The following is a 16,626-nucleotide window of genomic DNA, read 5'->3' as shown; positions in this document are numbered from 1 at the left end:
TATCGATTTCAATTGGAATGCATAGAGATACCGTAACGAGATCCTGAGGCCCATTGTCATGCCATTCATCCACTGCCATCACCTCATGTTTCAGCATGATAATGCACGGCCCCATGTTGCAAGGATCTCTACACAATTTCTGGAAGCTGAAAATGTCCCAGTTCTTCCATGGCCTGCATACTCACCAGACATGTCACCCGTTGAGCATGTTTGGGATGCTCTGGATTGACGTGTACGATGGCGTGTTCCAGTTTCCACCAATATCTAGCAACTTCGCACAGCCATTGCAGAGGAGTGGGACAACATTCCACAGGCCACAATCAACAGCCTGATCAACTCTATGCGAAGAAGATGTGCCGCGCTGCATGAGGCAAATGGTGGTCACACCAGATACTGACTGGTTTTCTGATCCACTCCCCTACATTTTTTTTTTAAGGTATCTGGGACCAACAGATGCATATCTATTCCCGGTCATGTGAAATCCAAAGATTAGGGCCTAATTTATTTCAGTTGACTGATTTCCTTATATGAACTGTAACTCAGTAAAATCTTTGAAATGGTTGCATGTTGCGTTTTTATATTTTTGTTCAGTATAAATGACACAATCTGATAGCGGATTTAGACAATGTATCTCGACCCTAATCATCGTTATTGCTCCCATCCTTCACAATGCTTAAAAATGATTTGATTATAAACAATAACAATCGTGTACGTACATTTTAACATTTCAAGTGCATTTCTTCACAGCATAAATAAGCAATAGGAAATGTAGTGCCTTCAGAAGGTATTCAGACCCTCTGACTTTTCCCACATTTTTGTTGATACAGCCTGAATTTAAAATAGATTAAATAGAGATTTTGTCAATGGCCTACACATGATATCCCATAATGTCAACATGGAATTATTTTTTATTTTTTACAAATTAGGATAATTATTCAACCCCTTTGTTATGGCAAGTCCAAATAAGTTGCATGGACTCATTCTGTGGGCAATAATAGTGTTTAACATGATTTTAGGAAGACTACCTTGCATCTCTGTACCCCACATATACAATTATCTGTAAGGTCCCTCAGTCAAGCAGTGAATTTCAAACACAGATTCACCCACAAAGACCAGGGAGGTTTTCCAATGCCTCGCAAAGAAGGGCGGCTATTTGTTGTAGGCCGAATGTTTACAAAATTGTAGTTACTCCACAATAATAACCAAATTGACAGTGAAAAGAAGGAAGCCTGTACAGAACAAAATATTCTAAAACATGTTTGCAACAAGGCACTAAAGTAATAATGCAAATAATGTGGCAGAGCAATTACATTTTTTGTCCTAAATAAATTCAATGTGTTGTGTTTGGGAATGGAATGTAGCTAAGCAAAGGCAAAATCCTTGAGGAGAACCTGGTTCAGTCTGCTTTCCACCAGAGACTGGGAGATGAATTCACCTTTCAGCAGGATAATAATCTGAAACACAAGGCCAAATCTACACTGGAGTTGCTTACCAAGAAGACCGTGAATGTTCCTGAGTGGCCGAGTTAGTTTTGACTTAAATCTACTTGAACATCTATGGCAGTACCTGAAAACGGTTGTCGAATGTCTAGCAATTATCAACAAGAATTTGACAGAGCTTTAAGAATAATTTTAAAAAAGAATAGTGGGTAAATGTTGCACGATCCAGGTAGGGAAAGCTCTTAGAGACTTACCCAGAAATACTCACAGTTGTAATCGCTGCCAAAGGTGCTTCTACAAAGTATTGACCCAGGAGTATGAATATTTCATTTTCAATGCATTTGCAAAAATGTCTAAACATGTTTTCACTTTGTCATTCTGGGGTATTGTGTGTACAGTAGGTGGATGAGAGGGATTAAATAGATTTGTTCCATCTTGAATTCCAGTTGTAACACCACAAAATGTGGAATAAGTCAAGGGGTATCCATCAAAATACTGGATTTCACACCATCTCCATATCTCTCAACTGAATGACCCAGGCTGTGTCATCACTTCCTTTTGCAGAAATGATAGAACTGTCATCGCAGATGCTCAAAGTGATGGAGGGTAGATTGTAGAAAACAGCTTCCTGTGGCTAATGCTTCCCCAGTGAGTGAGTTATTGCCTGAGTCATTGATGAGCACAGGCAAGGTGCTAGGAATGGGACTATGACCTATGACTGCTGCTCTGGCTTTGCCAAAATCATATTTGAATAATACACAAATGAAATGGAAGTATATATTGAGGCACTCGTAGTTAGTTGGCAGCAACTTGTGTGATCAATATGCCTATACAATGTAAGCATGTCAAAGCAGGGGTGGTTGATCTCTTCAGAAATGTCTGCCTTTTTATAATCAGCCAACACAGTACCAGTCAAAAGTTTGGACACACCTACTCATTCCAGGGTTTTTCTTTATTTTTACTGTTTTCTACATTGTAGAATAATAGTGAAGACAAACTAGTGAAGACAAACTATGAAATACACATGGATTCATGTAGTAACCCAAAAAGTGTTAAACACATTAACATATTCTATATTCTTCAAAGTAGCCACCCTTTGCCTTGACAGCTTTGCACATGTTGGCATTCTCTCAACCAGCTTCACGAGGAATGCTTTTCCAACAGTCTTGAAGGAGTTCCCACATATGTTGAGCACTTGTTGGCTGCTTTTCCTTCACTCTGTGGGCCAACTCATCCCAAACCATCTCAATTGGGTTGAGGTCGGGTGATTGTGGAGGCCAGGTCATCTGACCCGTCTAATGTCCATTGCTCTTGTTTCTTGGCCTAAGCAAGTCTCTTCTTATTATGGGTGTCCTTTTAGTAGTGGTTTCTTTGCAGCAATTGGACCATGAAGGCCTGCTTTTACGCAGTCTCCTCTGAACAGTTGATGTTGAGATGTCTGTTAATTGAACACGGTGAAGCTTTTATTTGGGCTGTAATCTGAGGTGCAGTTAACTCTAATGAGCTTATCCTCTGCAGCAGAGGTAACTGGGTCTTCCTGTCCAGTGGTGGTCCTCATGAGAGCCAGTTTCATCATAGCGCTTGATGGTTTTTGCGACTGCACTTGAAGAAACTTTCAAAGTTCTTGCAATGTTCTGTGTTGACTGCCATTCATGTCTTAAAGTAATGATGGACTGTCATTTCGCTTTGCTTATTTGAGCTGTTCTTGGTATTTTACCAAATAGGGCTATCTTCTGTATATCCCCCTACCTTGTCACAACACAACTGATTGGCTCAAACACATTAAGAAGGAAAGAAATTCCACAAATGAAAATAACACCTGTTAATTGAAATGCATTCCAGGTGACTACCTCATGAAGCTGGTTGAGAGAATGCCAAGCGTGTGCAAAGCTGTCATCAAGGCAAAGGGTGGCTACTGTGAAGAATCTCAAATATAAAATATATTTTGATTTAACACTTTTTTGGGGTTACTATGTAACAGTGTAGGTTCCGTCCCTCTCTTCGCCCCAACCCGGGCTCGAACCAGGGACCCTTGCACACATCAACAACTGACACCCCACGAAGCATCGTTACCCATCGCGCCACAAAAGCCGCGGCCGCGCACCACCGCTAACTAACTAGCCATTTCACATCGGTTACAACTACATGATTCCATGTGTGTTATTTCACAGTTTTGATGTTTTCACTATTATTCTACAATGTATAAATACAGAAAAACCCTGGAATGAATAGGTGTGTCAACGTTTGGCTGGTACTGTATGTAAGCCTAGATACTATTGCTACAAAGTCTTAATGTACATATTATTAAATTGATTTCAGTATATAAACAATAACCTGTCATTTGTTTGTCAACAAGTGGATTGTTTGTTTTCAATAAATGTATATTAAAGTAACCTTTTCACGATTTTTAAATCAAACTTATTGTAAAACGTTAACGTTTTAATATTCGGGGGACTTTTATGGTCACGTGACCTTAAAGGCAGTTGCTACATCCATTTTCAGACTCTTAAATGAATTATGTGTATCTATTGATTCTTGAAGAATATAACTTATAAATGCCTCATAAACTTAGTTCAACTGCTGTACCACATTTGAACCCAAAATATAACTTTGTTTTACGCCAATGTTTGTGAACAAACTATATAGCCTCAAAGCATGGTTAAAACTATAATTTTGATATCATGGATGGTCAGTCTTTGCATCCATAGCTCTGTCTTTGAATTTGAGAGTGGTTACATTTCTCCAGCTCCATCCCTCAGCTTTTTACCGAAACAGGTGGGTTGTCCTCTTATTGTTTCAATGGCAGATTGCCGCTTTAATGGAGCTTGCTTCACAATGCTTCCAATTCAAAAAGAGATTGTAAACATTTTTGCACAATCCCTGTATTTCTATGGACCTCTTCCTCTGTTCAGAGTTTGAATAGGAACCTGGTCTGAACTTCAGGGAAACACTCTTAACGCCACTTCGATATTGAAGTTGCATTTTTGTAGCAGGTTAGGAAACTGAACAGGGTTAGAATTTGCGAAAATGCTATCCTAACCTGCTACAAAAATTACTTTGAAAACCATGTAGCGGGTGAAAATGTATTGGTCGCGGATTGCAGGTTTTTGGGCTACTTCTAAATTGCACCAGGGCCGTCAAGGCATTTTTCTTAAAAAAATATATTTCACTGTGACCTGCTACTGCTGCCTATCAGGTAGTGAGGCAGCCTGTTGCTGCTTGAGTGGTGGGGAGGGCCGGAGGGTTGTGTGTATGTTGAGCCTGAGGCTGCAGCTGAGTCACTTGAGTGACAGGAGAGTCATGACAAATCTTTACCAGTTGTAGGTAGGCTATTTAGATTTGTCATTATGGAGAAATATATTTCCAACCCTCTTTCCATAAAACATACTAATGCGCTAGAACTGATGTGCATCAAAAAATAAGGCGACAATGCACAGGGAAACGACTAGGCGCTCTAGAGCGCATAATACGAATCCTCAGTTCTTGGGTCTGGAGTGCTGCGCGGGTGGAAATTGTAAATGGAAGTTATGGAACTCCCTCGTGTGCTTCTGATATGGGGAAAAGGCCACAATGAAACTGACATTGAATGTGGAGAGTGATACTTCCAGGGGTGCAAATTTCACTGGGGACGGGGCCACATTCTGAAATTGCATTTTTGTCCCTCCCAGTTTTATCATTGGAATGTGATACAAAATGAGGCAAAGGTGTGCTTTAGGGCCATGCGGACACCTCCGAGCAATCGGGTAGGCTATTTGACGTGTTTATCCGACTGGATAAAATATATATATATATATATTTTATGTCCCCCCCACTTCTAAAACCAAAGTTGCGCCCCTGGATACATCTGTTGGCCATTAAGTAACCTATTCATTTCTATGGAGGCTACTGTAGCCTACCATTTGATACAATGCATTTGTTGTTGTAGAGTTGTGTTATTATGCTATTATTAATGGCCATGTTTAGTTAATTAAATTGGAAGTTATCAAGTGTGATCATGGTCACAGTTCTATCACATTTGCATCAGCTGTTAGAATGCATTATATTGAAGGTAACAGTTAGTCAGATTAGGCTACAGGTAAAAAAAATTACCCTGGCTGTTGTTGACAAGCATAGGCCTATTCAGGTAATATCCATATAATTAATATATTATTTAAATGTAATTATTAGTGATTTAAATTACGACCCCCATCCTCAGTAGCCTATTCCAGCAGGCTATTGGGCAACATAAGCCCTTCTTAACTAGAAATCACCTCGCTATTCATGTTAAATAAATTAGTCTGTCAATTTGAATTGAGCAAACTGCCAAATCGTTCATTTTACATCGTGCCTAGGCTACTGTAGGCTATCAGGGGCTATAGGCTACCTGGATCTATCTAACCAAGCCATGGCAAAATGGAATTACAACCATAAACCCAGAGTTTAGTAGGCCTAGCCTATGCCTATTGAAATTTTGCTAATTGGTCATTTTTAATGGTTTGTAGTCTTAACATCAGCCATGCAATAATGGCACAATTTCCAGAAAATAGCCTAACATTCTTTTGAAGGTTATCCAAGTGTTTCTTGCACAGAGTTCGAGATCCTTTGTCCAACTTTCATCCCTCAAACTCTCCTGTTGGATTTAGCTATAGTTATGCACATGCGCATAAGGGATTTATTTACAATGAAACTAGTTAAATCGACATCCATTGTTGGAAAACGATGTGGCGAGTATAAAATAAGGGCGAATTATATTTTCTCTTGCGACATATACAAAATCCTTTATTAGTCACCTTAGTTGGCAATAATTATTATTTTGATGGAAAACTGAATTTGTCTTCTTTCGCCGTTACAAGTTACGTCGATATTCTTTCTTAATTTGCTCGATAACGTTATGGGAAAAACTCTTCTCTTGCTGCTGAAAAAAATGGTTCTAGATTTCAGGCTTTGTGTGCGGGTCTTGGGTAGTCATTGGAATATACATTTTACCTTGTCATGGCAACCCTGAGTGTGTTCCTTGAACCTCAGACACCCGGAAGTGAATAAGTGATCTCATCGCAAAGCCCAGTTTCTAAACTGCAAGTGTGGAATGGTGTCGGCGTTCCATAGCAAACAGCCACACAAACATGACATCAACAAGGACTGAAGGAGCCAGACAAAAACCAGATTCGTAGTTGGCATCAACTAGCTAGTGATTCTGGTCTTAACCATTCTCGTTTCACCAAACATAGCTAGAGATATTCTACTGGCAATTAGCTTAAAATGCAGGTATGTTCTGTATTATATTTTGCCCTGCCCAGGACGAGCAATCTAATTAGGTAGCTACTGTACAGTAGCTAGCTAATTGAGCCGTTAACGTTAGCGAGTTATGCTAATTTAGCTAACTGGTTAGTTAATAAAGTTAAACGTAACTGTTTAACCATCTAAAAAGCGTTTACTAGTTACGTTAACTAACTAACAGTTATTAGAATTTGCATGACTTTGACATTTGCCCAAATTGCAGCCTGAAATAAATTGTTACTTTGTTTGTTTTGTTTAAGATAACAGTACATAGCCCGCTAGTTAACTAAGCCTGCTAACTAGCTAGCGAACCAGTTTGCTAACGCCAACAGCGTATATTCGACTATCTAGCTTCTAATAATCCTCCCTCAGCTTCAAGAGAAGCCGACAGGGGGCATGAAGCGAAGAAGTTGTGCCACCATCAACAATTTGTCATACAAAGTATTTTCCCTTTGCCTCTTGTTCCTTCATTGGAGAGAAGCTAACGGTCTCATCATACAGTCAACACACCTGAACCAGCTAGCTCTGTGTGAATAATAACAACGCTCCGTTGAGTGTTGGACGCTCAAGAATCACCATGGCTGTGGCCAACACCACCAAAACATCATGGAGATTGCGTGAGTCGAGTCTCCATTTCACTAACCCTTTCAAGACCCTAATTCAGGCCCACAATTGTATTCGTTTAATTGACCCAGAGATTAATCATGGTGTGTTGTGCATCATTTTCTGTTCCAGAGGAGATTGTAGCCCACTCCAGTAATGTGGTGTGTCTGGCCCTGGGGAAGAACTCCGGTCGTCTGCTAGCCACTGGGGGAGAGGACTGCCGAGTCAACATTTGGGCAGTCAGCAAACCCAACTGCATCATGGTACAGACTAGTTAGACCATTAGGGAAGAAGTGTGTGTGTGTGTACAGTTTGATCTCTGCTTATTTCTGGTGAATGCTGCCTGTCACAAACTCTTATTTCCACCTCTCTTTCCCTTTCTCTTTCCCTCTCTCCCTGTCTCTTTCTCAGAGTCTGACAGGCCATAATAACCCAGTGGAGTGTGTAAAGTTTAATAACTCTGAGGAGCAGGTGGTGGCTGGCTCACAGTCCGGATCACTGCGCGTATGGGACCTGGAGGCTGCAAAGAGTGAGACTGCATTTCTCCTATATTGTGTATGGAGAGGTTAGGCGTGTGAGATGTGGATATGTTTCTACTAGAGTCAACTAGACCTAGGCTACCAGTTGTTCTGAGAATGCCATAACAATATTTTTGTTATTTTATCCCAGTCCTAAGAACTCTAATGGGACACAAGGCCAATATCTGCAGCTTGGACTTCCACCCGTTTGGGGAATACCTGGCATCTGGTTCCATGGACACCAACATCAAGGTGTGTATGTGTGCTGCGTTAGTGAGTGTTGTTAAGAGCTCTACTATGTAGAGTACCAGTCAAAAGTTTGGACACACCTGCTCATTACATGGTTTTTCTTTCTTTTTACTATTTTGTACATTGAAGAATAATAGTGAAGACATCAAAACTATGAAATAACACACATGGATTCATGTAGTAACCAAAAAAGTGTTAAACAAATATATTTTATACAAAATATATTTTATATTTGAAATTCTTCAAAGTAGCCACCCTTTGCCTTGATGACAGCTTTGCACACACAGTATTAGTGCTGATTTAGATCCTACAATGTAGAAAATGGTGAAATAAAGAAAAATCCTTGAATGAGTAGTGTCCAAACTTTTGACTGGTACTGTATGTGGATTGTTATGTGATATCTGTGCTTAAACAGAGTTTTTTTCTCTTTCAGCTGTGGGATGTACGGAGAAAGGGCTGTGTGTTCAGGTACAAGGTAAGACTTGCACTCGTGTGTAATTCATACCCAACTGAAGAGCACCAAGGTTAATTATCGACTAAAGCTTTTTTGTGGTTAGGTAGCCCCCCACCTCTCACTCTCTGTGATTGGCCTGCTGGCTGGTCAGTGGCTGATTTGTTTTGTTGGCCGTGGGAGTGGGTCTGCTAATCAGCACTAATACTGTGTGTCTATGTCTGGCAGCAGGACTAAGCCAGGGATTACAGTGAGACGGTGAACACTGTCTTGTCTGCCCTGGCCTGGGGGGGAGGGGCTGGGGACTGACCCAGCCCCTTCACTATTATTATGTGTGCTTATCAATTTCATATGGCATAATGTGTGTGTTTGTGCAGGGTCACACTCAGGCCGTGAGGTGCCTGGCCTTCAGTCCAGATGGGAAATGGTTGGCCTCTGCTAGTGATGACAGCACCATCAAGGCATGAACCCACCTACATATTGTCAGAAGCTTACTTTCACATGTTTCTCATCTCACATGACTGTAGTCAGTTTGTAAACCAGGGCTCTCCAACCCAGTTCCTGGAGAGCTACCTTCCTGTAGGTTATTGCTCCAACCCTAATCTGGCGCAACTGATTCTAATAATTAGCTGGTTGATCAGCTGAGTCAGGTTAGTTACAACTGGGTCTTGAGTGAAAACCTACAGGAGGGTAGCTCTCCAGGAACAGGGTTGCAGAACCCATTGTATACTCTCAACCGTATGTTCAGAGGATTAATGAGTTAGCCAGCTAACTTGCCTAAGTATTCTGAAATAACTTTTTGGAAAAATAAGCTTGAAATGGGCGTGGTTTAATTGACTCAAGAATCAAACACAAATCTAAGTTTAACTTTCTTAATGAACCCGAAAATCAATAGTTACTTCGGGTTGTTTATCAAAGTCAGCTGGCTAACTCATTAATCCTGTTTTGTAGTTATACCCCTCTGCATATAAGTTCTCCTTCTATAGGCACAGATCTGATATCAGCATACCTGATTCTTAAGGGCAACATCATAATATTCCTAGCTGTGCCAGTCAGGAACTCATATTGCCCTTTGACCTGTGTATCCTAGCTGTGGGACCTGACTGCAGGGAAGATGATCACAGAGTTTACAGCACACACCGGAGCCATCAACATCATCCAGTTTCACCCCAACGAGTATCTGCTAGCGTCAGGCAGCTCTGACAGGTATGGTATCCACACACACACACACACACACACACACACACACACACACACACACACACACACACACACTCGGGGTGAAATATTGTAAATCAATTCGTATGAGGTAACTGAACATTTGCTTACGATGGCTTCAACTCCATTACTAAAGCGGAATGCCTTAGTGTATGTCTGTTCCCTACAGGACCATCAAACTGTGGGATCTGGAAAAGTTCAAGATGATTGGCTCTTCAGAGGGAGAGATGGGACCAGTCAGGTGAGGGCTACCTTCACTATTAACAAGTGTGGTTGGCGGGACACCACGATATTAGAAGTTCAGATACAACTAACACACTATACTGTATATAAACTACCCCTACATCCTTTTTCCTCTCCCCCATTTCTCTCTCCAGGTGTCTGGCCTTTAACCTGGATGGCTGCTGTCTGTATAGTGGAGCTGTGGACTCCCTGCGTGTGTATGGCTGGGAGCCCGACCGCTGCTTTGATGTGGTGTCAGTGGGCTGGGGCAAGGTGGCAGACCTGGCTATCTGCAACCACCAGCTGGTGTGTGAGCGTGACATTTACTTTTAAATGTTTTACATTTGAGTAATTTAGCGGACACTTATCCAGAACGACTTAGTCAATGCATTCATCTTAAAATGGCTAGGTGAGACAACCACATTTCAGTCATTTGTAAGTACATTTTTCCTCCGCAAAGTCGGTGCTAGTAGGAAAAGACAAGTGTGAGAGTTAGTGTTTGGGGGGGGTTACTCTTTTAATGTTACTATGTAACTACTGTGTTACTGCAACCGTGCGTGTGTGTGAGCCATAGGGATCTTATTAAATGACTATTAGGGATTCTGTGGCATCAGCATGACAATTTTACATTTATTACTGTCACTGGAACTGTTGCTGTTAGTTTTACCCAACCCCTTGTGTTTTTTTTTGCTCTACTGTCCCCCCCCCCCCCCCATCTCTCTCTCCAAGATTGGCGTGTCGCACAATCTGACTAATGTTTCGTCCTACGTGGTGGATTTGACGCGGGTGAAGAAGTCTGGCTCTGTGATCCAAGGCGTAATCCAGGACGACCAGCCGCTCACGGAGCCCTCCCCGAAAGGATCCACGCTGCGACGCAACTACGACAGACCCCTGACCACCTGCAGCACACAGAGGTACTGCTCACTTCCAAACGCCGCTATTCTACTTTCTATGGAGCGAATCCTAACCCTAACGTGAGATGGGCACACTTAACTCAGATTTAGCGTTTGTGCCCTATATGCTAATGGTATCTGTTTTCAACAAAATCACCTATGAGTTGATTTAAAATCGTAGCGGTTCAAATCATGTGGTCGTCTGTAGCTTAGTTGGTAGAGCATGGTGCTTGCAATGCCAGGTGGCTTCCATTCCCAGGGACCACCCATATATAAAATGTATGCACGTTGCTAAATGGCATATGTTATAGCAAATACTGCATCAAAACAGCATCCGTTGTATCAATAAGCAGACTAATTGGGGGTGTGCTCTTCCAGGGTAAAGCAGAGTTCTGAGTCAGACCGCCGCAGTCCCGAGGGGGAGAGGAGGAGCCCCAGTAGCGAGGACGAGAAGGAGTCCTCCGCCGAGATCCGTAACCCTGAGGACTACAAAGAGATCTTCCAGCCAAAGAGCGCCATCTGTAGGCTCATTATTTACATTTTAGTCATTTAGCAGACGCTCTTATCCAGAGTGACTTAGTTGTGAATGCATACATTTCATTTCATGCATTTTTTTGTACTCCTATTACATCTTACGTTTCATTGCTATCTATTCAGTGTTCACACTAACAGCAGAATGCATGTGTTACTACATTAACATCTAGCAGTGTCTTAATCATTCTTGAATTTCATACTAAAAGTCTCCTTGTTTCCCCCTTCCAGCTCGCACCCCCCCAAAGAGTGAGCCCTTCCCTGCCCCCTTGGAAGATGGTGAGTCCCTTCTACCAAGCTGTTAGTATGAGCAGTATTACATTTGTGGTAAAACTATCACATTGATCTGTTGTGTATAAGATGTGTTGCTATCCTGAGTTTCATATTCAAGTTCTTTTTTTGTTGTATTTTAATATTTATGTATTGTATAGAAGTACAGAATGGGAGATGGATAAAGAAATGAAGGGCGCAGTCGGTCGAGCTGGGGCTCGAAACCCCGTCGTCAAGGTGCGTGTGGGGTCCGCTTGACCAGACTCCGGCACTCATATTCAAGTTCTCTTTTTTTCTCTTTTTCTCAGAGAGTTTTGTGGTGAGGGCTAACCAAGGGTTGGTGGAGCTCATGACTCCTATGACTGACAGACAGCAGGTTTGTACTCTACACCTGTACTATTGTGACTGATTTGTGTTTTTTGTCATGCTTGTGTGTATGTGGGATTGCCTCTGTCAGTGTGAGTTTCTCTAAGTAAATAAGTTAGTTGTTTATAGTGTGTGTGTGTCACTGCAGCCCGGCCTGTTGTTGAACCTTCCCGTGGGATTGTCCACTCCGGTCCTGAGGGTGGAGCCTACCGTGGCCGCCACGGCGCCCCGTCCCATCCCTGTGGTAACCGCACGACCTCCGACCTCTAACCACCCCCCGCACCCCCCCCTGCTATGGCGAAGGCCAAACCCCAGCCCAGCGTCATCCTCTCCACCAGGAATGAACCAATAGGACTCAACGTGGGAGATTTCCTGCCTGTGAGTGTGTATATACATGCATCACACACAATCATGTTTCATTTACCATGGAGAAATTTCACTCAAAGACACATCAAAATTTGTATGGTTAATTTCTAATGTATTTATCAATAATAAAAAAAATGTCATCACTTAGTTCTAATAGTACTAAATAATTTATTATTTCAACGGTCCATTCACAGTAGAGGCCCTCATTCTTCGCTCACCCAAGTCTTTCTCCTCTGATCAGTGACATCAGAGAGCCAGCAGGAGTAGTCTGCCTTGGGTCTCTCTCACTCCCACACTGTAAAAGTAAACCCTGCGCTCCACCTCTGTGTGCCAGTTGGCCTGGCAGAGTTGCTGGCTGTGCTAGCGGATAATCGCTGTGTTTCTGAGCTCGTACCTCCAGTACTGCTCGCGTTCCCAGAAATTCTGGCTTGCCATCTGCGCAGTGCTCCTCACACTACTTACGGTGTGAGGAGTGTACCCAGGAAGATAGTGATGCTCCTGTGTCATCCATGGTATAGACTGGTCAAATTGCTGGTTCCAGAAAAATCTATCAGTCTTACATAGCAGATGCTGGTCGCACGTGTTGTCTTGAATGTATTAAACTAGACAAGTCAATTAAGAACAAATTCTTGGTTGCCACCAAAACTGGGTTGGTGCCTAACAACCTAAGATTGCTATACATTCAATTGTGATATAACATTCAAATGTATTCTTATGGTTTAGATTCGCCATGGAACTGTTTCAAATCAGCACATTTGTTTGTGAGGTCATGAAATTAAAATATTGTTTGCCATCTAGAATTGTCATGTCAATGGAATTTAGGATATAAATGAATGTTTTTATTACACTCGTATAGACTTCAATACAAACTGAAATCCATAAGCATACAAGTAGCCAGAATAATTACTGAAGCAAAGTCAGGAAGTCGGCATGGGAGCTGAAGCAGCTACTTTTGGTAGCATCGAGTGGTGGGAGGCAGAATCACGGTCACAGGGCTGGAGTAGCATGACGGTCACGGCCAGCGGGGAATAGTGGGTCAGGAGACGTGTCCGGAATGATTCAGGAGAGCACCTTGCCGCCCTCACAGCTATCCCATAGCTTAGCCACTTGACTTTGTAGGTAGAAAGACCGCTAGCTAGCTACTCGTTCACTGCCAACAAGTAGCACCCACTTGGATGATGCCCCGGTAGCTGCTGCCGGCGCCAGTAGCTCAGTGGAATAGTACAGTTCTATTATTAGCCTCTGACATCTCCACTGTCTTTAACTTCAGACTTCTTCTCTACCACAAGCCCCATAAGATAAACTGGGTATAGAATGAAATGGAACACAAATAGTAACTGAATGCACGTCTGTTACTGATCCACATGTAAAATCAGCTCAACATTAAACCATAGTGGTACAGTTTTAAATCCACTCAGAAATGCTCCAATCACCTAGTTGTGTACGCATAAAAAAAAAAGATGGTCAGCTTTTAAAAATATTTTTAAACACATGCGCATTGAAATGGAATTGACCCCTAAATGTATGTAGGTTTAGGGTGTGATCGAACAGGTGTGTGTATTTACCAGGTTCTATACGTTTGGGTATCTCTGTTCCTAGCCTGCTCGTAACAACCGGCCCAGTGTGCTGGGTGATGACGAGGCTCTGGCCCAGATCCGAAAGGGCCACGACACCATGTGTGTGATGCTCACCAGCCGACACAAGAACCTGGACACCATCAGAGCTGTGTGGGGCAGCGGGGATGTTAAGGTATGGCACTTAACAGACAACGCTGAGGCACCATTAACATTGCTCAACACCCGATGCTCAAGGTTCATGCAACATTAACATCGCTTGAAATAAATAATGACTTGACTTTCCATGTTAAACTCGGACAACGTCCTTGACAGACGATGAGTTTTTGATTGATTAGCTGTTTGTGGCATGAAGTATGGAGAAACGTTACTGGCTGCCTCTAGGTGTTTTTTTTAGTGGTTGCTGCTCTGTCTTCAGACCTCCTTGGACTCGGCCGTCTCGATGAAGGATCTCTCTATCGTCGTGGACATCCTCAACATCGTTAACCTCAAACCGTGAGTGGATGTTGAACCGCGTGTGCACGACAACAGATCTACATTTAGCTAAGGAGGCCACACACATACTCTTGGTGTTGGTACTTGACTGTCCTCAAGTGACATTGACCTGTCCCCCCCCCCCCCCAGGTCGCTATGGAAACTGGACCTGTGTACCTCCATCCTGCCCCAGATTGAAGAGCTTCTGCAAAGCAAGTATGAGAGGTGAGACAGCAGAGACGAAAGCGATAACAAATCCGTGTGTGTGTGTGTAAACGTGTATTAACCCGTCGTCTCTCCCCGTGTGGTCAGTTACGTGCAGACGGGTTGCACCTCTCTGAAGCTGATCCTGAAGCGTTTCTGGCCTCTCATCTCGGACACGCTGACAGCACCCCCTTCTGTTGGAGTGGATATAACACGGGAGGAACGGTGAGTTTCAACCACATTTTTGAAATCCTAAACCGGCTTGAACTTTTAACCATCTATCTGAAAGTGTGCGTTTAATGCAACGGTCACTAATCCTGGTCCTGGAGAGTTACACTATGCAACCCATCACTAAAGAACCATTGTTCTTAAGGGTTCTAGCTCCATATTCGTTCCAAATTGCTTGCAGAAAGACTCCGATACATTTGGATAGAGTTCATACTGCCACAGTGAGGCAGGCCATTTCCATTGCAGACTGTGTGTTAATGGTTTTTGTGTTTGAGCCCAGCCACCAGAAGTGCAAGGCATGCTACAAGCAGCTGAAGAACCTCAGCAACGTGGTGAAGAACAAGGCCGACCAGGTGGGACGCCACGGCAGCGCCTTCAAAGAGCTGCAGCTGCTCATGGCCCCACTGGACTACTGACAGTCGACTATGCAACTGGAGATGCACAGACCCGAAATGGCTGAGCACTGTGCTGTGAGGACTCAAGTCTGACTGACTGTATTCTCTCAACCATCTGAGTGGTAAATCAGGGGACAATCACAGATTCACACTGCGTGTGGATGGACGCAGAAACCGGGTGGGATATGAGTCCTGTGCCCATTGCATCCAGAAGGAGTCCATGTTAGAGCTCACTGAGTAGGTGTGTTTTCAGGGCGCAGCTCTATTTAAACACTGGGCACTTATGATTCCTTAATCTGTATGTATTTGACTGTGTAAGAGTAATTATGTTCTCTGTAACCTTGACATGAGAGCACACACTTTAATTCCACACACACACAAACCTGACTAGGGCCGGGTTTCAATCCGATTGTGGCTTTTAAAGGTAATGTTCACGAGGAGATTCTATTCACAGTAGAAGCTGCATATTTCAAACTGCGATCGGATTGAAACCCGGCCTAATTTACTCTGATTTCTATTTAAATATTCTCTCAATCTTTTTCTACATTCTGTACCTGAGATGTCAACTCTAGATGCACTCTTTGAAAGTAGTTAACACTAAAAGAACATGTTTTTCAAATAAAGTATTGTTTAAGGCATGTTTCTGGAATTGATCAGCAACAAGACTTACGGAACTGAAAGGAACACTTGTTAAGATGTGTGTAATTCCACTCCAACAGACAGTGGTACTGTTTGAAAGGCACTACAGATGCCCAAAATTACAAGTACAAGGCAGACTTTTTTTTTTCCTTCGGGAAGAGGCAATATCAGGTGGGACCATTCTAGCCAATGATAGGGCAGATGCATGTGAACAATGGTGTCCAGTCAATTGGCTATATCGCAGTAATTCATAAACAAAAAAATTGCTTTTAAGGTTAGCGTTAAGAGAAATAGTAGGAATAGGCAGGTTTTTATTATTGCCAGGATACCACGTGTCCTACATGTAATGGCTTATTTGATCAAATAGTTGTTTCATCTTTTTGTTAACCAAATTGGGTTCCATACGAGAAGAAACCGCTACCTGCATCCAGCTTTCAACTTAGTCTTGAAAGTTGTAATAGTAGAATGCACAAGGTGCAATTTCAAAATTGGGTAGTGCATCAGTTCTTTTCATGTTAGACATTTATCCAGAGCACCGACAGATTTTTTCACCTAGTCAGCTCAGGAACTCGAATCAGTGACTGGCCCAATGCTCTTAACCGCTGGGCTACCTGCCACATACTTGAGCTATTTATCTTATCAGAAATGTCAGCTAAAGTTATTTTAAGTTAAGCCCATTGTTGTAATTTTGTCACGCAAACTGTATAGAATTGCAAGACACACTTTGCAC

The 16,626-nt window shown here is 42.6% G+C and overlaps 1 protein-coding gene across 1 annotated transcript; it reads left to right on the top strand.

Annotated features, from left to right (window-relative positions):
• The first annotated feature begins 6,319 nt into the window (after positions 1 to 6,319).
• LOC106587072 (katanin p80 WD40 repeat-containing subunit B1-like) lies at positions 6,320 to 15,895 on the top strand. Its single transcript, XM_014174993.2, is given in 21 exon segments — positions 6,320 to 6,733; positions 7,177 to 7,312; positions 7,431 to 7,561; positions 7,710 to 7,827; positions 7,968 to 8,068; positions 8,499 to 8,540; positions 8,894 to 8,977; positions 9,607 to 9,722; positions 9,904 to 9,975; positions 10,112 to 10,262; positions 10,686 to 10,870; positions 11,228 to 11,370; positions 11,612 to 11,659; positions 11,959 to 12,026; positions 12,165 to 12,309; positions 12,312 to 12,394; positions 13,982 to 14,131; positions 14,375 to 14,451; positions 14,581 to 14,655; positions 14,743 to 14,859; positions 15,143 to 15,895. Coding segments are annotated over 20 exon segments (2,082 nt in total). The 5' UTR covers positions 6,320 to 6,733; positions 7,177 to 7,272; the 3' UTR covers positions 15,279 to 15,895.
• Positions 15,896 to 16,626: the final 731 nt, after the last annotated feature.

Source organism: Salmo salar, chromosome ssa26 (assembly GCF_905237065.1).
Source record: "Salmo salar chromosome ssa26, Ssal_v3.1, whole genome shotgun sequence".
NCBI classification, from domain to species: Eukaryota; Metazoa; Chordata; class Actinopteri; order Salmoniformes; family Salmonidae; genus Salmo; species Salmo salar.
The sequence above is the reverse complement of the archived record's forward strand: the minus strand, read 5'-3'. Positions and strand labels throughout refer to the sequence as shown.